The sequence below is a fragment of the Saimiri boliviensis genome, chromosome 9 (assembly GCF_048565385.1).
Source record: "Saimiri boliviensis isolate mSaiBol1 chromosome 9, mSaiBol1.pri, whole genome shotgun sequence".
NCBI lineage: Eukaryota > Metazoa > Chordata > Mammalia > Primates > Cebidae > Saimiri > Saimiri boliviensis.
In genome coordinates this window covers 105,110,346-105,136,569 of record NC_133457.1, presented here as the reverse complement: position 1 = coordinate 105,136,569, position 26,224 = coordinate 105,110,346, and the positions used below count along the sequence as shown (strand labels likewise).

At 44.2% G+C, this 26,224-nt stretch overlaps 1 protein-coding gene across 8 annotated transcripts in view; it reads left to right on the top strand.

Moving 5' to 3' along the window:
- The window catches only part of ZHX3 (zinc fingers and homeoboxes 3), a 183,562-nt gene that overhangs the window by 105,310 nt on the left and 52,028 nt on the right, over positions 1 to 26,224 (top strand). For 5 of the 8 annotated variants that reach the window (XM_074406537.1, XM_074406536.1, XM_074406535.1 and 2 more), the window contains one exon: positions 787 to 3,796. In XM_074406537.1, the coding sequence (XP_074262638.1) occupies positions 937 to 3,796 (2,860 nt within the window). In that variant the 5' untranslated portion in view covers positions 787 to 936. Of the gene's footprint in view, positions 1 to 786; positions 3,797 to 8,339; positions 9,192 to 18,362; positions 18,457 to 26,224 lie in introns of those variants that run through there. The other 3 variants (XR_012519355.1, XM_074406540.1, XM_039479777.2) reach the window with 3 other exon arrangements.

Here is a 26,224-nt window from a genome sequence, read left to right as displayed (position 1 = left end):
AAAAAAAAAAGCACAGTACAAGGTTGTGTGCCCAAGGTGAGAACACACTTCGAGTTGTTGTATACAGATAGAGAATGAGAGAATGTACAGCTTGCTGGCCCACAAACTGATTCTGTGGGTTCCCTGACTCTCTGATCTTTGACTTCATCTGAGTGACAGTGGTTTGGGGTACATACAGCCAGTGACTATGAGTTGATCCCTTTTCTGTGGCCTGGAACAAATGTGATAGGCAAGGAAAGGCCACAGAGGCCTGGCTCTTACAGCAGCCAATCTTTCCAGCCGCCCCCGCCCACCCCACCCCTTCCGTTCACACACTGCAGCTAACTTGGTCCCTGGCCCTGGCTCGGGAGAGACAGAGGCGTCATCTTGTTCTCATATGTGGGAAGGCTATGAAAAGAAAAACCCATGTTTGTCCAAACATGTAAACAAGAATTATACTAGGCTCTTTTGTTCTCATTCTGACATGGTCAGAATTAATTTGGAGGTCTAGAAAGAGGGTGGTTTTGTTTTTTAATCTGAATTACTTAATACAAGGATATATAGGGGGTGGTGGCGCAAAAACAAAAATACATTGCTTAATTCTGTCAAATGGTATTGGACCATCCCCAGGTCATTCTTCAGGGTCCAGTTTTTGTCATTAGGGGGTTCCTAACTTAGACTTTACATCCAAGTTGCTGATTCAATTTACTGTGAAAAGGCCTAGATGGTAGAAGGCAAGCAGTGGAATGAGAAATATACAGAAAGTGCTTAAGAGAACTTAATCATTTTTTTTCTCCCTTTCCTTAGGTTGAATAGGAAAAACCTGCTTTCTGCAAACAACTGAAAAAACTGCACTTAGAAACTGTTTCTTTGGCTCTCACTGGGAAGCTGGAACTTGTATTGTGAGGCCCCTGATGGGACAAGCTCTGAACCGCTGATCACCCAGTGATTGTCACCATGGCCAGCAAGAGGAAATCCACCACACCATGCATGATCCCAGTGAAGACAGTGGTGCTGCAGGATGCCAACATGGAGGCCCAGCCCACTGAGACCTTGCCTGAAGGACCCCAGCAGGATCTACCCCCAGAAGCACCTGCTGCCAACAGTGAGGCAGCCCAGAACCCCAGCAGTACTGATGGCTCTGCGCTAGCCAATGGGCATCGGAGCACTTTAGATGGCTATTTATATTCCTGTAAATACTGCAATTTCAGATCCCATGACATGAGCCAATTTGTGGGACATATGAACTCAGAGCACACAGACTTTAATAAAGACCCAACTTTTGTATGCAGTGGGTGCAGTTTTCTGGCAAAAACCCCTGAGGGGCTTTCGTTGCACAATGCCACGTGTCACTCAGGGGAAGCCAGCTTTGTGTGGAATGTGGCCAAGACAGACAATCATGTGGTTGTGGAGCAGAGCGTCCCTGAGAGCACCAGCACTCCTGACCTAGCAGGTGAACCCAGTGCCGAAGGGACTGATGGACAGGCAGAAATCATCATTACCAAAACTCCAATCATGAAGATAATGAAAGGCAAAGCTGAAGCCAAAAAAATTCATACTCTCAAGGAGAATGTCCCTAGCCAGCCTGTGGGTGAGGCCTTACCGAAGCTGTCAACTGGAGAAATGGAGGTGAGAGAGGGGGACCAATCCTTCATCAATGGGGCAGTTCCAGTCAGCCAGGCATCTGCCGGCTCTGCAAAAAACCCCCATGCCACCAATGGGCCCCTGATAGGAACAGTGCCAGTTTTGCCGGCTGGCATAGCACAGTTCCTCTCTCTCCAGCAGCAGCCCCCAGTGCATGCCCAACACCATGCCCAACAGCCACTACCCACGGCCAAGGCCCTTCCCAAAGTGATGATCCCCCTGAGCAGCATTCCAACGTACAACGCAGCCATGGACTCGAACAGCTTCCTGAAGAACTCCTTCCACAAGTTCCCCTACCCAACCAAAGCTGAGCTCTGCTATTTGACTGTGGTGACCAAGTATCCAGAAGAACAGCTCAAGATCTGGTTCACAGCCCAAAGGCTGAAGCAGGGGATCAGCTGGTCCCCTGAGGAGATTGAGGATGCCCGGAAAAAGATGTTCAATACAGTCATCCAGTCCGTGCCTCAGCCCACAATTACGGTTCTAAATACCCCACTGGTTGCCAGTGCTGGCAATGTCCAGCATCTCATCCAGGCCGCTCTCCCAGGTCACGTTGTAGGGCAGCCAGAGGGCACAGGAGGGGGACTTCTGGTCACTCAGCCATTGATGGCCAATGGGGTACAAGCAACAAGTTCCTCTCTCCCTCTCACAGTGACATCTGTCCCCAAGCAGCCAGGTGTGGCACCCATTAACACTGTGTGTTCAAATACAACATCAGCTGTGAAGGTGGTCAATGCAGCCCAGTCACTCCTCACAGCCTGCCCCAGCATAACCTCCCAAGCCTTCCTTGATGCTAGCATCTACAAAAATAAGAAATCTCACGAACAGCTGTCAGCTCTGAAAGGGAGCTTCTGTCGGAACCAGTTCCCAGGGCAGAGTGAAGTTGAGCATCTCACCAAAGTGACCGGCCTCAGTACCAGAGAGGTGCGGAAATGGTTCAGTGATCGTAGATATCACTGCCGGAACTTGAAGGGCTCCAGAGCGATGATGCCTGGAGATCCCAGCTCCATCATCATTGACTCTGTTCCAGAGGTGTCCTACCCCCCATCATCCAAGGTCCCTGAGGTCACCTGCATCCCAACAACAGCCACAGTAGCAACCCACCCTTCTGCCAAACGACAATCTTGGCACCAGACTCCTGACTTCACACCAACCAAATACAAGGAGAGAGCTCCTGAGCAACTCAGAGCCCTGGAGAGCAGTTTTGCACAAAACCCTCTTCCTCTTGATGAGGAACTAGACCGCCTGAGAAGTGAAACTAAAATGACCCGAAGAGAAATTGATAGCTGGTTTTCAGAGAGACGGAAAAAAGTGAATGCTGAGGAGACCAAGAAGGCTGAGGAGAATGCCTCTCAGGAGGAAGAGGAGGCTGCTGAGGATGAGGGTGGAGAAGAGAATTTGTCCAGTGAGCTAAGGGTCTCTGGTGAAAATGGCTGTCTGGAAATTCCCAGCAGCCATATCTTGGCAGAGCGCAAAGTCAGCCCCATTAAAATCAATCTGAAGAACCTGCGGGTCACTGAAGCCAATGGCAGGAATGAGATTCCAGGGCTGGGTGCCTGTGACCCGGAAGATGATGGGTCAAACAAACTGGCAGAGCAGCTCCCAGGCAAAGTGAGCTGCAAAAAGACTGCCCAGCAGCGGCACTTGCTACGGCAGCTCTTTGTCCAGACACAGTGGCCGAGCAACCAAGACTATGACTCCATAATGGCCCAGACGGGTCTGCCCCGGCCAGAGGTGGTGCGCTGGTTTGGAGACAGCAGGTACGCACTGAAGAATGGCCAACTCAAGTGGTACGAAGACTATAAGCGGGGCAACTTCCCACCAGGGCTACTGGTCATTGCCCCTGGCAACCGGGAGCTTCTGCAGGACTATTTCATGACACACAAGATGCTGTACGAAGACGACCTGCAGAACCTCTGTGACAAGACCCAGATGAGCTCCCAGCAGGTCAAGCAGTGGTTTGCTGAGAAAATGGGGGAGGAGACCCGAGCCATGGCAGACACAGGCACTGAGGACCAGGGCCTTGGTACTGGTGAGCTCACAGCAGTTCACAAAGGGATGGGTGACACCTATTCAGAGGTGTCTGAGAACAGTGAGTCGTGGGAGCCCAGTATCCCTGAGGCCAGCTCAGAGCCCTTTGACACATCGAGTCCCCAGGCTGGACGTCAGCTCGGTAAGGAGTCCACAGGAGCCATGGCTATCCTGTGTGGGTAAGGGGAGGGTGCACTCGTGGTTGGGCCCTGAATTTACTGCACAGGGACGTCTGCTGTCTCTAAGGCTGCCTGGCAGCAGCACTAACTGCCTGGCTGCTTCAGAGGACAACTAGCAGCAGAAGCCATAGAAACATAATATGATAAATGGTTGAGAGTTGTTTTTTGTTTCATGTTTTTTTAAAAAACCTGCTCAGGGGAAGGAACATGGTGATCCTAAAAGGTCCAAGCTTTTCTAGCCATTTCTTAGCAATAGAACAGGTCAAAACATCCTGTGAGTTAGGCAGATCCACAGCCACTGGGTAGGAGAGAGCAACCGGACATTAGATGAAATTCAGCTCAAAGTGATGAACAAAAAAAAAAAAAGAGAGCCTTTAATTGTCCTTAGATACATAAGTGCTTTTTTCTGATGATGAAAGTCCTGTGTTTCTCTTGTTATTCCTGATGTAAAAGAAATGTTTATCATAATGGAAAATCACTTTCCTTCTTTGCCATACATGAAATCAAAACTTGAATTTTGTTTCTTAGTTTTTCTGGATTGTACCTGAAAGCAAAATGTATTATAGAAGATTATTTTTCTTTAAGACATAGTTTTGAAGCCACAGACAAGTTACGTCATTAAGTGTTGATTTTCTAGGTTCCTGGTCACTGAGTTACCAGCCTCTCCCTTTCCTCCCTACCCTTTGGCATTTGTGTTCTCATTAGAGACCCCATCAAAGGGCAGCCAGAAGGTCAGGTGAGAGCCAGGAGGTTGTAGTGTTGTAGAAGCTGAAGGGATTGGGGATTCCAAAATGGCAGTGTTGCTAGCTGAGTTGGCAATGGTGGGAGGGGATATAGCAGACAGTGTCTGTGGTGTTGGGCAATGTTGGTCACTCGTGACTTTGGCATGAGCTGCCTCAGTGTGGGGCCTTGTGTTTGGCATCTCATCCCCAGGACCAACCATAGTGCCCTGTCCCTCAGAAATCCCACAGAATTTCCTGGATGGTGTTCCATTGTTTCCATACAATAGCCGACCATTGTTGTTTGTTTATTTTGGCCTGGCAAATCCCAGCTCCTCCACCCCGGTTGCTTTCTACTTAGGATATCTTAAAAAGGACAAAATTCTTTTTCTTTCTCTGAATATTTTAAATTCATTTAAACACAACAAATTGAAATGTAGTTATGCCATCATTTCTTTACACAGTTAAGGAAATAGAGAGATCCTTGTCTGCTTATAATTTGGTGAGGTCAGGGTGGGGAGTACCATATCATCCATCTGTTTAGCATTTGCAGAAAGCCTGTTCTTATGTTCACATACTAAGGCAAAATCGAGCTCCACAAAGCCCACAGTGAGGGCAAACACCTGGTGGAGCCGAGTCACTGGTCAGCAGTCAAGGTTGGAGTACACAGGGCCACTGGCTGCTTCTGGCCTCTTCCAGTTGCAGCAGGTTTTCAATACACCAAGAGTACAACAAAACACTCCCCTCCTTTGGGGCCCACAGCTCACAGCCTACTTTATAAAGCAGCTGATAGCACACCCTGGAGTCAGAACAGCAGGTTTTTATGGCTGGTTTGACCTTTCTTTCTTTCTTTCTTTCTTTCTTTTTTTTTAAATGCAAAGCAGATTGTCTCTCCTACAGGACTTTGTCCAAGTTGGTCCTTATGTTATACCCAGCTGTAAGCTTCTTGTGATTACCAGTAGGCCAGGGTGTCATGTTCAGGAGAGATGAGGATGTTGGAACAAGTTTGTTACAAAAGCTGACATGGAGAAGGATGTTATGGAAGATGGCAGTAGCAGCATCAGGGATCTGTTCCTCCACCAAAACAATTATTGAGCTGGCAGTAATTATCTCAAGCAGCTGTTTCCAGGGAAGAGCTTGATGGAGAGGCTTATAAATTTTGATGAGTTTGTTTCACATAGCAGCATTCCCAAGCTCTGCAGCAGGAAACTGTGGAAAATGTTCCTGGTGTAGGCTGTTGGTGTCAGGGTGGGCAATAACAACTTTGTCCTCTGAAAGTCAAGTTTTTGTGGCCAGGCGTGGTGGCTCACACCTTTAATCCCAGCACTTTGGGAGGCTGAGGCGGGTGGATCACTTGAGGTCAAGAATTTGAGACCAGCCTGGCCAACATGGTGAAACCCTGCCTTTACTAAAAATACAAAAATTAGCCGGGCATGGTGGTGAGTGCCTCTAATACCAGCTATTCAGGAGGCTGAGGCAGGAGAATCACTTGAACCTGGGAGGTGGAGGTTGCGGTGAGCCAAGATTGCACCACTGCACTCCAGCGTGGGCAACAGAGCAAGACTCCATCTCCAAAAAAAAAAAGTCACCTTTTTATATTTTGATTGCTGATTACTGCATTTGATCGCTGAGGGGCCAATGCAGAGGCTGATCATTGTCTCGACTCCCTTGGGCAAAAGGAGCTTTCTAGCCACAAGAGGGTTTAAAGAGACAGTGCCTATTTTTTTCCTTTATTCTCAATGTCCCCCTTTGGCAAGCCAGACATTTAATGAAATCTTAGGTCACTGGTTAACCACAGAGTTATCAAAATAGAAACTTCACTGACCCCATACCACAAAGAATTGGAAAAGTTGCAAATAGTTGGCTCCAGCCCTCAATAAGCAAAAATCAGCAATCTCTGAGGCATGAGAGAATTAGATTTTTCAGTTACCACAACATAATATAATGTCCGGTTCTCAACAAAAGAAATTACAAAACATAAAAAGAAATAGAAAAATATGGTTCATTCGCAAGGAAAAAAAATTGACAGACACTATCCTTGAGGAAGTCCAGACATTGGAATTATTAGTCAAATATATTAAATCAGCTATCTTAAGTATGTTCAATGAGCTAAAGGAAACCATGGGCAAAGAACTAAAGGAAATCAGGAAAACCATGCATGAAAAAATGAGAGTTTCAATAAAGGATAGAAACTATGAAAAGAAACCAAACAAATTCTAGAGCTAAAATGTACAATCCTTGAAATGGAAAACATATTAGAGGGAGTCAGCAAAGATTTGGGCATGCAAAAGGAAGAGAACAGTGAATTTGAAGAGAAAATAATTGAAATTATTTAAAGGACGAGAAAGAAAGGGAAAAAAAAAAGCCCAAGAGAGCTATTGGGGTATCATCAAGCATACTAATGTACACATTATAGGAATCCCAGAAAAGGAGACAGAGAAAAGGGACAGAAAGAATATTTAAAGAAATAATGATAGAAAATTTCCCAAACCCGATGAAAGTCATGAGTCTATACATCCAAAAATCTCAATGAAATCCAAGCAGGATGAATGCAAAGAGATCCATGCCAATACATATTATATTAGAACTGTCAAAACCTGAAGACAAGATTTTGAAAGCAGCAAGAGAAAAGCAACTCATCACATGCAAAGAATTCTTGACAAGTTTAACAACCGATTCCTCATCAAAAATCTTGGAAGCCCAAAGGCAGCAAGATGACATATCTAAAGTCATGAAAGAAAAAAAAATCTCTCAACCGATTCCTGTATATGGCAAAACTATCCTTCAAAAATGAAAGAGAAATCCAGACTTTTCCAAATAAAGTTGAAGGACTTCATTACTAGTAGACACACCCTACCAGAAATGCTAAAGGGAGTCCTTCAGGCTGAAATTAAAGGACACTGAACAGAAACTTGAAGCCATAAGAAAAAATAAAGAGCCCTAGTTAAGATAACTTTAGAGGTAAATATAAGAGCCAGTACTATTGGTTTATAACTTTTTCTCTTTGTGCCTTAGAATTTAAAAGACAAATTCATTAAAAAATTATAAATCTGTATTAATGGACATACAATGTAGTAAGATGTAATCTGTATAAATAGTAAAACTAACAAATTCATGCATTGCAAACAAAACAAAACAGTACATTGCAAACAATCAAATACAAAAGAAGGCAGTAATGGAATTGAGGAATCAAAAACATTTAAGACATATGAGAAACAAATGGCTCAATGGCAAAAGTAAATCCTTTATCAGTAATCACATTAAATGTAAAGGGGCTAAGCTCTTCTATTAAAAACAAAGATTGGCAGATTGGAATAAGAAAATTAAGTGTTTATATGCTTTCTTAAGAGACTCACTTTATATGTAAGGATACAAGGAGGTTGAAAGTAAGGATAGAAAAAGATACATCTGGAAAGTAGTAACTATATGACAGCTGAGGTGGCTGTATTATCAGACAAAAACCATTATTTTTTCTGAAGAATATTTGTAACATATTTTAAATAATATACACAATTATATATAAGAATATGTAATATATATATGTTATGTGTATAATTTAGAATTAGCAAGTCAAGACTCAGCTGAGATAATCCAGTTTTGTTGGCAATATCGAAAGCATTTTAATCAGGAGCCAGTCGAACATACGCCTTCTTCTCGTCCTCAGGCCTGTTGACTTTGACCACATCCGTGTCACAGAGCTGCTTCACAGCCTGTTTGATCTGGTGCTTGTTGGCTTTAACATCCACAGTGAACACAGGTGTATTGTTGTCTTCTGTCTTCTTCACAGCAGACTCAGTGGTCAGTGGGGACTTGATGCTGGCATAGTGGCCAAGCTTATTTCTTCTGGGAGTGCTCTTCTGAGGATATTGGGGCTGCCTTCGGAGTCATAGTGTCTTTGGCCACAGGAAGGTGGGTGATATGCGGATGTTCTTCTTCTTCTTCTTCTTCTTCTTCTTTGGTGGCTGTATGGACGCCTTTCAGCACTGCCTCCTTGTTCTTTAAAGCCTTCACTTTGTGGTAGGCTTTAGGAGAGTCAAGAGCTTCCATCTTCACCTCCAGTGCCGTCTTTTGAAAAAAGCACAGAAAATAAATTTTAAATCAAGAAAAGTTACAAGAGATAAAGAAGGATATTATATTGGTAAAAGTTTCATATATATACCTAACAGAGCTCCCAAACATTTAAAAGAGAAATGACAAAATTAAAGGGAGAATTACACAAAAATAGTTGGAGACTCTCACAAAAATAGTTGGAGACTTTAATACTCCATGTTCAATAATGGATATAGAAATCAGACAGAAGATCAATCAGGAAGTAGAGGATCTGAACAACACTATAAGCCAATTAGACCAAATAGACATAAACAGAATACCACCCAACAACAGCAGAATACACAGTCTTCTCAAGTTCACATGGAATATTCTCCAGGATAAACCATACATTAAGCCATGAAACAAATCTTAAAAATTTTTAAAAACTGAAATTATACATAGTACATTTCCACTTACAGCAGAATGAAACTAGACATTAAAAATAAAAAACTGGAAATATACAAATATGTGGAAATTAAACAACACACTATTTAAAAACTAATGGGTTAAAGAAGAAATCAAAAGGGAAATTAAAAAAAAAAAACCTGGAGACAAATGAAAACACAATATACTAGAACTTATGGCGTGTAGTGAAGGCAGTCCTAAGAGGTAAATCTGTAGCTGTAAATGCATACATTGAAAAAGATCTCATGCTGGGCACGGTGGCTCACTCCTATAATTCCAGCATTTTGGGAGGCTGAAGCGGGCAGATCACCTGAGGTCAGGAATTTGAGACCAGCCTGGCCAGCATGGTGAAACCCCATCCCTACTAAAAATACAAAAATTAGCCAGACATGGTGGCAGGTGCTTGTAATCCCAGCTACTTGGGAGGATGAGGCAGGAGAACTGCTTGACCTAGAAGGTGGAGATTGCAGGGAGCTGTGCCATTGTACTCCAGCCTGGGCAATAAGAGCAAAACTGTCTCAAAAAAAAAAAAAAAGATCTCAGCCGGGCACGGTGGCTTACATCTATAATCCCGATGCTTTGGGAGGCCAAGGTGGGAGGATCACTTGAGGCCAGGAGTTTGAGACCAGCCTGAATAACAAAGTAAGACCCTGTCTCTACAAAAAACTGAAAAATTAGCCAAGTGTGGTGGCATGTTCCTGTAGTGTCAACTACTAAGGAGTCTGAGGTGGGAGGATGTTTACCAGGAGTTTGAGGTTATAGTAAGCTATGCTTGCTTGTACCACTGCACTTCAGCCTGGGTGACAGAGTGAGACCCCATGTCTTAAAAATTTTGTTTTTTAAAGATCTCAAATCAGTAACCTAAATGTACACTTCAAAGAACTAGAAAAGAGCAAATGAAACCCAAAGTTAGCAGAAGGAAGGAAATAAAGGTTAGAGCAGAGAGAGAGAACAGATAGAGAATCAATGAAACCAAAGTTGATTCTTGAAGAAACAAATTTGACAAATCTTTAGATAAGTGAAAGAGAAGACTCAAATTACATCAAAAATGAAAGAGGGGATGTTACTGCCAATTTCACATGAATATAAGATATAAGAGACTACTATTAACAGTCATAGGCCAATAAATTGGGTAACCTAGATGAAATTCTTAGAAACACATACTCTCCCAAAATCAACTGATGAAGAAATAAAAAACCAAAATATAACAGTAACTGGTAAGAAGATTGAATCTGTTTTCAGAAACCATTCAAAAAGTGAAAAGTCCAGGACCCCTGGTGAATTCTTCCAAATATTGAAAGAATTAACACACCAGTTATCTTCAAATTCCTCCCGAAAAATTGAAGAGGAGTAAACACTGCCTAACTCATGAGGTCAGCATTATCCTGATACCAAAGCAAGACAAAGGCACTACAAGAAAAGAAATATGCAGACTAATATACCCTCTGAATATAGATACAAAAATCCTCAATAAAATAGCAAGCCAAATTCAGCAGCATACTAAAAGGATTATACTTCATGACCAAGTGGGATCTGTTGCAGCAGTGCAAGGATTGCCTGACATGTGAATATCAATGTAATACACCACACTAAAAGAATGAAGAGAATGAAACACATGGTCATCCTCATTCAAGCAGAAAGAGAATCTAACAAATCAACATGCTTTCATGATAATAAAAACTCAGTAACTAGGTATATGACAAACAGTATGATAAAGACCATATATGAAAAGCCCATAACATTGTATTCAATAATGGTGAAAGAAAACTGTTCTCCTAGACCAGGAATAAAATCAAGATGCCCACTTTTGCCATTTCTATTCAAAATAGTATTGGAAGTTCTAGCCAGAGCAATTAGGGAAAAAAAAAAAATCCAAATTGGAAAATTATCTCTGTTCACAGATGGCATGATCTTATATGTAGAAAACTTGAATCCACACACACACGCAAAATAGTTAAGAGCTAATAAATGAACTTGGCAAAGCTGCAGGATATAAAATCAACACACAAAAATCAGTTGTATTTAGCGGGCACAGTGACATGACTGTAGTCCCAGCTACTTGGGAGGCTGAGGCAGGAATTCAAGGAGGCCAGTCTGGGCAACATAGTGAGACCCCCATCTGTTTAAAAAAATGGGTTGTATTTTTATACACTTGCAGTGAACAATCTGAAAAAAAAAATTTAATGGTATCATTTACAATGGCATAAAAAAAAAAAATGTGTCTGGGCAGCAGTGGCTCACGCCTTTAATTCCAGCACGTTAGGAGGCTGAGGCAGGTGGATCACAAGGTCAGGAGTTTGAGACTAGTCTGGCCAATATGGTGAAACCCCATTTCTGCTAAAAATACAAAAATTAGCTGGGCGTGGTGGTGCAGACCTGTAGTCCCAGCTACTCGAGATGTTGAGACAGAAGAATTGCTTGAATCTGGGAGGTGGAGGTTGCAGTGAGTGGAGATCACACCACTGCACTCCATCCTGGGCAACAGAGTGAGACTGTGTCTCAAAAAATAAAAAAAAAGAAAAAGAAAAAAATGCTTAGGAATAAATTTAACCAAGAAGGCAAAAGAAGTGTATCTTGAAAACTACAAAATGTTGCTGAAAAACATTAAAGATGACCTAAATAAATAGAAAGATATCCTGTGTTCATGGATTGATACTATTAAGATGCAGATACGACCCAAAGCAAACTACAGAGTCAATGTAAAACCTATCAAAACCATAGTGGCATTAGGAAAATCCAGGAAGACCCAACCAAAATGGCTAACTAGAGACATTTTGTACTCACCTGTTTCATTAAGAACAAAAATAGGCCGGGCGCGGTGGCTCAAGCCTGTAATCCCAGCACTTTGGGAGGCCGAGGCGGGTGGATCACGAGGTCGAGAGATCGAGACCATCCTGGTCAACATGGTGAAACCCCGTCTCTACTAAAAATACAAAAAAAATAGCTGGGCATGGTGGCGCATGCCTGTAATCCCAGCTACTCAGGAGGCTGAGGCAGGAGAATTGTCTGAGCCCAGGAGGCGGAGGTTGCGGTGAGCCGAGATCGCGCCATTGCACTCCAGCCTGGGTAACAAGAGTGAAACTCCGTCTCAAAAAAAAAAAAACAAACAAACAAAAATAGAGAGTAGATAATTATACTTTGAATAAATTATCCAAGACAGTACACTGGAATTCACAGAAAAGGGACAGGAAACATCTAAAGTAAGGAAGTAAAAGGAAGCAAGGCAGCTTGTTCAGCCAGGATTGGCTGGGAACTGAGAGAGTCCCCCCAATATGGGGAAAATGTGAGAGAGACTCTCAGTGGTCTATATTTCCACCATGAAAGGATCTGCAGTTCAAGCTATGGGAGAGTTCCTCAGCCCTTGCAGGCCATGAGACTAACATAGGAGGTGCCAGGTGATTGTTAAGTGGCACTGCTCCAGAAGGGAGCTTGCACTGGGTCCCCCACACTTCCTGAGAACTAAACAGTTACAGCAAGATGTCATTTACAGCCCAGCCCCCAAAAGACTGTACACTGTCCTGGAGTCCATGGCTGAGGTGTAAGAAAACCACAGTCTGTTTTCTTCAGAGCTGAGGCACAAGTGACTGTGAGTTACTGCAGCTGGGGCTGAAGCACTGCAAGGCATGTGCTCCTGATATTGTTGCTGAGGTACAACCATGGTGCCAGCTACCAAAGCAAGGCACTCCAGTGCTACTGGAGCTGAGGTGTGAGTGGCACATGCATTCCCCACTGGCCAGCAACCCTGTACTCCCCAGTGGAAGGCAGTAGTATAGCACTGCCACTCCCTATCCAAGCATTCTGCAGGTGGCCTAGGGATTGCCCTGTGCCTGCCCACCTTGGTTGGCACCTGCACACATCATAGGGAGCCTGATGACAAAACTGCCCAGCTTGGCTTCATACCACCATTTCCCTGGCCAGAGCACACAGTGTAGGGGCTAGGGGATTGCCCAGCCTAGTCCACCATCATTGACACCTGAATATTCCTCTTGGGTGCCTGAGATTGGGGCCTACCCACCTGGCCACTACTAGCTATATGTACCACTTGTGGGTCTGGAGAATGGCCCACCCAGCCTGTTGAACCACTGCCAACACAGGACATATCACTTGGGACCCAGAGAGTTATTTCAACACTGTCACTGTGATCTCCCATGCCATGCCACCTGCCCATATGCCTGGCAACTGCTGCCACTACTGACATCTGAGTAAGCCACCTGAAAGTCCAAGAATCAGCCTGCTTTGACCCACTGACACTGGTGCCATTGCTTGCTACTGTGGGGTCCAAAGGCAGGCATGCTCAGCTCACTGCTGCTACCACTGGTGCCTGGAGAATGGCCCACCTGGCATTCCAGTCCTTAGCAAAATTTTACCATAGTTTTTACTAATAACTCCTGAGCCACTGAGGAAATCACAGATACCACCTATGCTATTTATAGCTAAAGAAATCATACAGAGACTATACAACTGCACATACCAAGAATCAAAGCCAAAGTGTCCTACCCAACCGACACCATAGAAACATCTTAGAGAAAGTTCTTCCCTACAAATGCAAATGCAAAAAATTTGAAGAAGCAACTGTTACACCAGATGTGCAGATATCAGCATAAGGACACAGAAGTGTGAAAAAGCAAGGAAATAGGACACCTTTAAAAGAACACAATAAATTTCTAGCAATAGATTCCAATAAAAAAACTCAGAAAATCCCAGAAAAAGAATTCAAATTATTGAGTATAAGGAAGCTCAGTGAGGTGTAAGAGAATGTGAAAAATAAGAAAAACAATTCAGGAAATGAATGATAATTTTATCAAAGAGATATATGTATAAAAAAAAGTTCTGGAACAGAAGACTTCATGAAACAAAGTACACAGAATACAATTGAAAGCTTTGACAATATATTAGATCAAGGAGAAAAAAAATCTTAGATCTGGAACACAGGTCTTTTTACCTGAAAAAGAATAAAGAAAAATGAGCAAAGCCCTTGTGACATATGAGATACAATAAAGCAACTACATATCTGAATTATTGGGATCCCAGAGGGTAAAAAATAAGAAAATGAAAGAGTGAGAAAACTTATTAAATGAATAATATTAATAGATGAAAGCTTCTCAAATCTCACAGGAGATTTAGACATCTAGATATAGGAGGCCCTGATATCCCCCAAACAGCTACAATGCTAAAAGGTCTTCTCCATGATGCATTATAGTCAAAGTGTCTAAAGTCAGAGAATTCTAAGGACAGCAAGATAAATGTGTCTAAGCAACTATAAAGGAGGCCCCATAGCCGGGCATGGTGGCTCACACCTATAGTCCCAGCACTTTGGGAGGCTGAGGCTGGGTGGATCACAAGGTCAGGAGCTCAAGACCAGCCTGGCCAACATAATGAAACTCTATCTCTACTTAAAATACAAAAAAAATTAGCCAGGCATGGTGACAGGCACCTGTAGTCCCAGCTACTTGGGAGGCTGAGGCAGAATTACTTGAACCTGGAAGACAGGTTGTAGTAAGCCGAGATTGCGCCACTACACTCCAGCCTGGTGACATAGTAAGACTGTCTCAGGAAAAAAAAAAAAAAAAGCCCCATTAGACTAACAGTGAATTTCAGCAGAAACATTACAGATCAGAAGAAAATGAGATGATATATCCACAAGACTGAAGGGAAAAAAAGCCAAGAATACTATGTCTAGTAAAATTATCCTTCATAAACAAAGGAGAAATAAAGTATTTCTAAGACAAGCAAAAAGTGAGAAAATTTTTCACCACTATACTGCCCCTACACGAAATGCTCAAGAGTTCTAAACATGGAAGTGAAAGTATGACATTTATCACTATGAAAACACATGAAAGTATAAAACTCACTGGCAAAACACACAGATGAGGAAGAGAAAAGACTCAAATGCACTACGGAAAACCACTAAACTACAATACCAAGCGAAAGAAAAGGAAACAAAAAATACATAAAACAACCGGAAAACAACAACATAACAATAACAAAACTTCACATATCAATAATCCTTGGCTGGGCATGGTGGCTCAAGCCTGTAATTCCAGCACTTTGGGAGGCCAAGGTGGGCAGATCACCAGAGTTCAGGAGTGCAAGACCACCTTGGCCAACATGGTTAAACCCCATTTCTAAAAATACAAAATTAACCAGGCATGGTGGCATGCGCCTGCAATGCCAGCTACTTGGGAGGCTGAGGCAGAAGAATTGCTTGAACCAAGGAGGCAGAGGTTGCAGTGAGCCGAGATCACACCCCTGTACTCCAGCCTAGGTTACAAGAGTGGAAACTCCATCTCAAAAAAAAATAAAAATTGGCCGGGCGCGGTGGCTCACGCCTGTAATCCCAGCACTTTGGGAGGCCGAGGCGGGTGGATCACAAGGTCGAGAGATCGAGACCAACCTGGTCAACATGGTGAAACCCCGTCTCTACTAAAAATACAAAAAATTAGCCGGGCACGGTGGCGCGTGCCTATAATCCCAGCTACTCAGGAGGCTGAGGCAGGAGAATTGCCTGAACCCAGGAGGCGGAGGTTGCGGTGAGCCGAGATCGCGCCATTGCACTCCAGCCTGGGTAACAAGAGCGAAACTCCGTCTCAAAAATAAAAAAAAAAAATAAAAAAAATAAAAAGAAAAAAAATAAAAATTATTATTATCATGTGACATTTGTCCCAGAAATGCAAGGATGATTTAGCATACACCATTCAGTTAACGCAATGCATCACATCAACAGAATGAAGAGCAAAAATCATATGGTCATCTCAATAAACACAGAGAAAGCATTTGATAAAATTCAACATACGTCATGATAAAAACACGCAGAAAACTGCATAGAAAGAACAAGATAGTGAAGGCCATAAATGATAATCCCACAGCTAACATCATATTGAATGGGGAAAAGCAGAAAGCCTTTCCTCTGGGAACTGGAACATGACAAGGATGCCCACCTTCACCACCCCTATTCAACATAATACTGGAAGTTCTAGCCAGAGAAATCAGCCTAGAGAAAGCAATAAAAGGCATCCAAATTGAAAAAGAGAAAGTCAAATTGTGCCTTTTTGCAGATGACATCTGATAGTTAGAAAAACCAAAAAGACTTCGCCAAAAAAACTCTTAAGGCTGATAAGCAAATTCAGGACAGTTGCAGGATATAAAGTTAACATGCAAAAATCAGTAGTTTCTATACACCAATAATAAAATTGCTGAAAAAAAAAATCAAGAAGGTAATCTGATTTACAATAGCTACCAAAAAAAGATACTTAGGAATAAATTTAATCAAGGAGGTGAGAGATCTCTGGAAGAAAAACTATAAAACACTGATGAAATAAATTGAAGAGGACATAAATGGAAAGACATCCCACGCTTATGGATTGGAAAAACTAGTATCATTTAAATGATCATACTGCCCAAAGCAGTCTACAGATTCAATGCAATTGCTGTCAAAATACCAATGTAGTTTTTTCACAGAAATAGAAAAACCCTAAAATTTGTACAGAACCAAAAAAGAGCTAAAATAGTCAAAGCAATCTTGAGCAAAAAGAACAAAGCTGTAGACGTCCCATTACCTGACTTCAAAGTATATCACAAGGCTATACTAACCAAAACAGCATGATATTGGTATAAAAATAGACCCACATACCAAAGGAAAAAAATACAGAACTCAGAAATAAAGCCACATATTTACAACCAACTGATTTTCAACAAAGGTGCCAAGAACATACACTTAGGAAAGGACACCCTCTTCAACAAGTGGTGCTGGGAAAATTAGATATCCATAAGCAGAAGAATGAAACTGGACCTGTATCTCTCAACATACACAAAAGTCAACTCAAGATGGATTAAAGATTTAAATATAAGACCTGAAATTATGAAACTACTAGAAGAAAACATAGTGCAAAACACTTCAGGACATTGGTCTAAGCAAAGGTTTTATAGCTAAGACCACAAAAACACAGATAACTAAAACAAAAATAGACAAAGGGGACTATATTAAACTAAAAATCTTCTGCATAGCAAAGCAGTCAACAGAGTACAGAGACAGTATGTTAAATGGGAGAAAATATTTGCAAACTATTCATCCAACAAAGGACTAATATCTAGAATATATAAAGAAGTCAAAAAACCATCACATTAAAAAGTGGGCAAAAGGTGGAATGCAGCAGCTCACGCCTGTATTCCCAACACTTTGAGAGGCCAAGGTAGGTGGATTGCTTGAGCCCCAGGAGTTCAAGACAGGCTTTGGCAACATAGTGAAACCCCGTCTCTTAAAATACAAAAATTAGCTGGGCATAGTGGCACACACCTGTAGTCCCAGCTACTCAGGAGGCCGAAGTGGGAGGATCAGTTGAGCCCAGGAAGTTGAGACTGCAGTGAGGTGTGATTGTGCCACTGCACTCCAGCCTGGGTGATAGAGCAAGACTCTGTCTCAAAAAAGAAAAGAAAAGAAAAGAAAAAGGTGGCAAGTAGGGGACAGTTTGCAAAAGAAGACATACACATGGTCAATAGGCATATTAAGCTATGATCAACATCATGAATCAAAACCACAGTGAGATATCATTTTATCCCAGTTAGAATGGCTATTATTAAAAAGATAAAAAATAATAGAACTAGAGGTCATTATGTTCATTGGAATAACCCAAGCACAAAAAGTCAAATACATGTTCTTACTCATATGTGGGAGCTGAAAAAAAAACTTGATTTCAGGGCCGGGCGCGGTGGCTCAGGCCTGTAATCCCTGTTTATCTGTACCTGGTTTCTCATGGCTTTCTCAGCCAGCTGTGATTAAAGGCCATATCTCTATAATCACAGATGATGGACCTCTCTGATAGCAGCCTTACTTTGACTTTGACTTTAGGGTTGCAAGTGGCAAATGAAGTGAAGTGAAGACATCAGTAGAATACATATCAGAACTAGACCTAGCTGCTATTACATTGGAACAGTATGTTCTGGAGAGCCTGGAGGGAGAGGGCAGGATGAAGCATTTTAGGACAGGACGCCAGAAATGGTGGTAGTGGAAGCCTGGGGAGCTAGGGAGATTTAGTGGGCCTGGAGAGGCCAAACTGCTGCTCCAGCTGCTAGGCCTGGGGCCTTGCAAGTTCCCTCAGAGAGTCTGATAGCCTTGCCAGGTTGAGCCAGCATCCTGTCCTTAAACCACATTCCCTCAGGCTGGATGGTGGGGTAGTGGCTGGCAGAAGGGCATTGCTCATGGAATTAAGAGGTCCTCAAAGCCAGTGACGCCACCCTGGTATAGCAAGGACCAGGCTGCCCTGGGGGCTACCACAGGTGGCAGCTGCTGTGGAGTGACAGGCATGTGTTTTCTTCTCAGAAACAGACTGAATTTGATCTGATTAATGTGAAGGACTGGCCTGTCTGGGATACCGCCTGCCACGTGGAAGAGCCAAACCCAACTCTCTGCTGCCACATGCCGTTCCCATGCCCAGCTGCTGGGCACCTGAGAAAGCTTCCGGAGTCCTCGCAGACAGCCCAGAGCCTGCCGCTATCCTTGGCCTGCTCACCACCAAGCAAGCAGCAAGAAAGACAGGGTTCTCATCAGTTCTTCCTCCCACAATGTAGGACCTTTCCTTTACCTTCCAATGGAAAAAATAGGTTCAGATTTCATATTCATATTCATAGACACAGAATCAAGTTTTTAACGTATATATCCACCTATATATGTTGAATAAAATATCAGACTATCAACACTGTCATTACATAGAAACTTTGGTTAGCCAAGCAGTGCATTGTCCTTTACATCATCTCTCAAAATGACCTGTGTCTGTTCTCTGGGGATCGCTGGGTCGCAGGTGCCCCTCACCTTCCACAGTCAGGTAGGGAAGTTACAGGCACACTCAAAGCTACGTCTGGAACCCCTTGGTGCCCACTTTGTGTTCCTCAAGGAAGCAGTACCTTTGAAGGGATCTCTGCTGCATTAAATGGTGACCAGCTAACAGTTTGTGCCAGGCTTGGTTTGCCTTGTGGGCTACTCAGTGCAGAACCTGCTGTAACCCTCCATTCAAAAAATGGACTGGCAATGTGATTAATGTTGGATGCTTTACCACTCTCTTTAGTTGTTACCGTAATTCTGCCTTTTCACGGGAGTTTGAATCATGGACCCTAACTTTTCAATTACCAGATCAACTGAAGAAACATGTGTTGTTAAGCCCAATATGCTGACCTATGTGCCTGCATTTTTTTTTTTTAAATCTAGACATGTTTGGAGTGAGAGGAAGATGGAAAAAAAAATGAGGTGGGGATGTAAGTGAAAGTCTATAGCCACCGCCTGTAGCTTTGACCACTGCAGTTTTCAGAGCACTTTCTCCACACTCATTTCAGAGCCTCTTATGTTTGGGAAGGAAGAACACACTGGCCCATTAGTAAAAGTGAAGGCTGAAGGGATTTGTTCACTTCTTGGAATTGTCAGAGGTAGGGTGGTCTTTAGCACAAACATTTGCATGCAGGGGTCCCTGGCAGGACACCCAGAGTGCCCCTGGCTTCCACCCAAGGGCCTGGCTGGTGTGCTGGATGCATGCCTGAGGGTGCTGGGCATCACTGGTCCTTGTGAGGATGCTTTTAAAATTCTATATTTATATCCCCAAACTTGGAAACAAGAACTCTACTTTAGCCTAATCCACATGTCCTTTTTTGAATTGAGGAAAATTACAGGAAAGGGTGCCTTTGAAAATTAGAAAACATGCTTACAAAGCTGTACTAAATGGTAAATCCCCAATTTCCCCAAGACCAGCTGCTCTGAGAGTGGCTGGTAAAGAGGGGTGAACTAAAGACCTGTCCACCTATAGCTCCGCTCACCTCTGAGAAACCACCTGCTTCCCAGAGTGCCAAGCCACAGGTGCCAGGCCTTGTTGGCACAGCCACCTCCTGGGCTGGCTGGGTGACAGTGCTAGAAGACCCCAGAGAGAGGGCAGGGGCTTTGGGCAAGAAGCACTAGTGGTGGTTTAGGGATCGTCCTTCTCCCCCGCCCCAGGGAACTAGACCTGGCAGAGCAGCATTCTCATGTGGTTCCAAAGACAAGCATGGCGGTAGCCCCTCCTGCCTTCCAGGAGAGGGCTTCTTTGGAAACCAAAATCATGTTCTAAAGTGTCATCTTCTGCCCTCCCCATCCCAATAGGGACCACATCTTATTTCTTTCAAACAGGGACTGTAAGTACTTAGCAAGTTTTGCAGCCCATTTTTGTATTCTTACCATTTGGGGAGTGAAGATTTTTGGTCTCAAAAACCTTTGAGTAATTGCCAGGAATGGTGAGTAATTGCTTTCCTCCAGAGAACAGACACTTGGAATTTCTCCTTTTAGTGTTTATGTACATGCAGATTAATTTATACACACACACACAGACACACACAGTATAATCATTTGATTCTCATAAAACGTGCATCTGGCGTGTGCATTTGAGAAACATGGTGGCACACGGATATTGGAAGTAGCCTGTGTTGGAGGGATGCCAGTGCACTAGGCGGCTGGGGTGGAAGCCATCTCCAGGTGTCTGAGAAACCACCCAGTGCCTCACCTCCAAATCCTGCTGGCATCACCTCCAGAGCCCTGCATGCACTGGCTGAGGAGTTGGTTTGTGGAGAGGATTTTATTGGTTATTTGTATTCACATTTAATTTACAACCCAAACAGCAAAACACAGTTGTTGGACAAGTTCACGCAGGACAGAGAGTGTCCCAGCCATGGGCACCAGCTCATCTTTCAGGAGGAAAAGTACAGTGCTGCCTGCCCTGGCATGTTTTTCTTACAGATGTTGGCCCTGCCTAACAGCCAGGGCTACACCACAAAAGGCAAGAATGCCCATGTAAGGAGCCCAGCAGGCTGGACAGACCCTTCTTCCCCTCCTCTTGGATGCGAATGAGTGAGTATGGTCTAGAGCTTATCATTGAAAGATGATCAGAAGTGATGATGAGGGAGGCAGTTATCAGGCAGGTGCTTAAAGGGACATTGTAGGAGGTACTCAAGGGTTTGGGGGCAAAACCCTGAATGCAGCCAGTCATTCACAGGCACACCCACACTAGCCCAGTGGCAGTGGGGGATGTGGGGTGGCAGTGGGAGATGTGGGGTGGCAGCCAGTTATGTAGCCGTCACAAGACAGCTCACTGTCGTTTTGTACACTGCTGAAGGGTTAAGTTGTGTTGCTGCCGTCAGTAGAAGGCATTTGTGGGCTGCAGAGTTGAGAGGTGGATGGAGTTAGTCTCTTCAGAAGAAAACCCTATAAAAAGTGGCTACTCTTTTTTCTCTGTATGCAGTTGGACCCGTCAGAGATAGTAAAATCATATTTTAGTGTTTTTTGTTGCTGATGTCTTATACCTGTTTTGTTTTTTACATGTAGATCCAGTTCTCATAGGTGAAGCCAGATCATCATTCTGATAAAGGAAATTTAAATTTGATACATATGCTTTGTATATTTTGATTACTTGTTCTTGTTTTTGACTATAAAGGAGCTTTTTTATTTTGGGAGGGAGGAGTGCCATTTTTGAGAATCTTGGTTTCCTGAAAAAGAACGCCCTAGTTGGATGGCTTGCCAGGGCTTTGTGATTTGGTAGTGATTGTACAACTTAAAGCTCCTTTCTCTTGGCTGAGTGACAGGTAGCTATTCTGGTGGACCAAAGCACCTTGACACAAGGACTCTGCACCCCGCTCTCTAGTAGCACAAGCAGGAAATTGGATAGAACATGGGATAGTGCCTTATGGGCTCCCACATGTACTAGTGATCTCATCTCCAGCTGGCCATGGGAGGCTGTGCTACCAGGTAGTTTTGTATTCTCTAGCCTGAGATGTGGCCCTTGTGGGTTTTATGTTAGTGAGTGACCTAGTTGCAGGTCCTGTGTTCTCTCCCTCTCCCTCCTGGCTGCCTTTTATGGAGGAAGGACACTGGCCTTTTTGGTTGGATACTATATGCATACTCCCTCCTTCAGCTCTGTGCGGATGCTCCCTGCTTGGGCCTTGTGGCCTCTTTTTCCTTGTCTCTTCTTTGACCAACATCCTCAGATTAGTGCAGCTTTTTCAGTTCAAATATCACAGCCCAAGTGGATAAAGGCAACTTGCAGGAGAGGAGAGCCAGACCAGAAATTATTTTTTTTTCTTTTGAGACAGTCACTGTGTTACCCAGGCTGGAGTGCAGTGGCAAGATCTCTGCTCACTTCAACCTCCGCCTCCCGGGTTCAGGCAATTCTCCTGCCTCAGCCTCCCGAGTAGCTGGGACTACAGGCGCATGCCACCACACCCAACTAATTTTTGTATTTTGTAGTAGATTCGGGATTTCACCACGTTGTCCAGGATGATCTCAATCTCTTGACCTCGTGATCTACCCGCCTTGGCCTCTCAAAGTGCTGGGATTACAGGCATGAGCCACCTTGCCTGGCCAAGAAGAAAATTTTAAAACCAAACCTAGTTTAGGATTTTCCTAAAGTCATGTCTCTTTTTCCTGGTCAGAATTTACCTGGGAGATTTCATCAGTTTGACTCACCATTTGCAGAAGATGTGCTTTTGTATTAAGTTTAAATTTTCACATATTACATCCATTTTCAAGATAGTTACATGCTGGAGAAGAAAAATCTTCTAGACACATGAAGGTCTATGTAGTCAACTCTTCCAGGGCAAAGCCAGCAGCCCACCCAGGTCAGGTAGCCAGCAGGGCTTAGCTCCCTTCACTCCAGACATGGACCCTCCTCTTCAGGGTCTCTTGACCCAGTTTCCTTCTCTCCTTGTCTCTGAGAGCGCAGACCTCTCTCAGCCAGCCTGCCCAGACCATGGAGTGGCGGGCGCATCCCTATGTGGCCTGGGGAGCATTTTGATCTCAGAAAAGCTCTGGTGCCTGAGCAGGCAGGGAGTTGTGGAGCTCAAGTCTTTATCCTGTGCTCGTCCCTTACCCACGTAAGGCTTCAACCTAATGTACCCACTATGTAGTTTTCTCTGGCCTGTTTAAATGGGGCAGGGACATGGCTGGGCCATGCCACACCAGGGCTGGTGAGGCAACCAGTTTGGATTTTGACATAATGGCTGGATGAAAAGTGGTAACCAGGGTGCTGGTTTGCTCTGAGTGCTAATGGAACCAACAGGGTTCTGCTACAATCTGTGTGTAACTAGTGCCAGGTCACACCAGGAGAGGTGGGGCAGGGCTAACCCAAGTTGTGTCTGAATTCACCGAGCATCTGCACTTGGTTGTGAAGTTAATGGGAGTACATAGAGCATCTGGCCTTAGGAGGGGTTGAGACCCTCCTTTTTGGTTCTTTTTTCCTGAGCTCTTGCCTGCCCACAAATCTGACCTCTTTGAATGGGTGCCCAGTTCTTCATCAGACTGGAAATATGACAGAGAAGTTTGTATTTAGCCCTAGATCCTAGCAGGATTCTAACTGCCCTGAAGTCTAGAGTGTAGGCGGGAACCCAGAGGCTGGGAATGAGACTAGGCAGACCCTGGTTACCATATGGACAAGGATAGGGGCAAGCACCCGCTTCCTCAGTTTTCGAAAGTCCTATCTTTGGGTTTGCAGGACTTTGAGGATGATGAAGAATGTATAGTTACCAGCTTATTGTCGCGGGTCCCAAGCTTCTACAGCCCTCAGAACCTGGCTTTTGTGGCTGCTCTGGCAGGAGCTGGGCCAAGGGAGAAGGGAGAAAGGCAGCCAGTCTGGTGGGGACTCTAGGTACCTTCCTGCTGTCTGCTTGGATAGTGGGTGAGCGCTGGGGTACTGAGAGGAGCCTGAGCATTTACCTGCCATTAGTGCCTCTTCCTTCAGGAGACCAGCTTGAAGTGTGTCTGTGTGTGTGTGCATGCTGACAATCTCATGTGTCAGAGGAGCACCTGTATGTGTTAATGTAGTCTTTCTTGGTTGATGCTTTTTAGTCTTTGTTTCCTTTCCATAAATGGATGATTCAAAATTAATGTGACTGGAGTTAAAGGTGAACTGTCAGGCTGTTCAGTCACTAAATATAGAGAGCTACAACTGCTTGGTCTTTCCCAAGACTCAAACCTGAATAGAAATCCTGTTAAAAGAATCTACCACATGGGACCTATGAATCCTTTAATTTGTGTTTAGGGAGATTTGTCACTATCCCTGGTTCCTGCCCATACAGTGCTATCTCATTCTTGCAGTTTGCTTGAAACAGGGCCAGAGCCCCACATGAGATTGTCAGCAGGAGCGGGGACTGCCAGCACCCACTCCTCAGCAGGGACCCGGCAAGCACGACAATCGGGTTGTTTCCTGTTAGACTGGGTCGGGGGCCAGGGGAGAAGCAGTCACCCATGTAGAGAGTTCCTGCCGAGTTTCTGAGCAGTTGCTTTGTTCAACAGTGTCAGGAGGGTCAGACTGTGCCGTAATATTAAAGAGAAAACACGCCCACCTTCCTCTCTTCCCTGCTGGCCATTGTTCATTGAGATTTTATTGAGTGCAGCTTTTGTGGAAGTCAGGGAGGTTGCCAAAGGCCTGTAGATGCCTCCTGACAAGGTCTTGATTCCTGGTATTCTAGCACCCATTTGCATTCTGGTCTTCAGCACAAAGCCTTGTTCCCTGTGGCCAGACTGCCGGGCAGTTCAGACTGGGGAGTAACTGTTGAGTGACTGTTGAGCAGTCTGCTGTCAGCAGAGATGGCTGAAGAGGTGATCATCTTGGTGCTAAACAAGTAAGAGGCAACTGCCCTGTTTTTGTTTGTCCCGAGGCACAATACTTTAGCCAAATTCTGCAAGAGGGTCCCATCTCCTGCCATGGCCAGGTGTGAGACCGAACCAAGAACTGGCATACTCTATCACTTAAGCCTTGGGTAGAATGGGAATTCCTTACCCTTGGTAAATGGTTTAACAACAAAAATGGAAGTCAACTTTGGTTTGGACTGTGGTCGTGCTGAGGCAGGAGTGGGGCTGCCCTCTTGGGGCTGAATCTTCAGGCCTCATGAGGTCCCCTGTGGGGATGCTGCTATTTCTAAGATGCAAATTGCACATTTCCTAGATTTTGTATCTGTGGATTTGAATAAGGGAGGGGAACAGGGACAAATGCTTGTACAATTTGAAGTGGGCCTCAATGGTACTTCAAACCTTTTGATTGTTCCTAAATAAAAACATAAATATATTTCACATCTGCTGACTTAATTTTGTGGGAAAGTCAGGAAAAAAGGCCAAAAACATTTCACTTCTTGCCCACTTCTGTGGATCTTAAACTCCATTGGACAAGTGTGGCAGTTTCCCTCAGTTCACTAGAGAAGTTCCAATTCACTGTCTCCTGCATTGCTGAGTTCACTACACTGGCTTCTACATAAAAGAACTGTGATATTTTAGAAATTATGTTAAATAGACAAAGGCAAACAGCCAACCTGCTATCATCTGGTGAGAGGACACTGGCTAGTTTAGAGTGCTGAAAAGCAGAGCCTGTCAATTGCTGGTGGGGGTTAGTGAATATACATAAGGACCCAGGGACCTTATGGAGAAACAAGACTAAAGCCCCAGTTTCTAAGACTCAAAGCAACTGAATTTTGTCAGGGTGGCCCTGGCCTGTGGCAGAAAGAAAAAAAGGGACCTTTGAAATGAAATCACCTACAGTGGAGCCAGGCAGTGATTCTGGACAACAGAATAAGGACCTATTCCTGGCCCTTCCAGAGGCCAGCTTATGTCTTGGGGAAGCAGCTGTGTGTGTTGAATCCCAAAAACCAGGTCCTTGGAAGCTAGACCAAAGTGGCATGCAACTGTCAAAGCCAATCAATCAGCTGAATGCCATAGTGGGCAGACTCAGGCAATGGCTCACTTGGGACACTGTGGGTGGAGTTCACTGGAGTGGCTAGCCACAGGGTTGCTGTGGGGTTACTGGGTGCAGCTGAGTGGCCTCCAGACAGGGAACAGAATGCCTATATTAACCCCTAGGCACCAGTGCCCTGGGAATTACTAAAGGACCCAGGGAAAACAGGAGTCTTAGGCTGAGACTGCACTCGATCAATTAAGAATGTGTGAATCTTTTCATTCACCAGGTTAGTCCGGTGGGATAACCTAAGCCTACTTGCTTTCTGCTTGCCCTCAACGGAACTGATACGATGAGTGATGGGCTCAAGTTGATAGACAAGTGAGTTTCTAGGCCCAGGCCCAGGCCCAGCTCCCAGGTGATGTTCAAGATGTGCTTGGTCAGGAGACCCCTGCCTTTTCTGCTCATGGCCATACATACTGAGGTCAGAAACTGCTCCTGCCATTGTCCCACA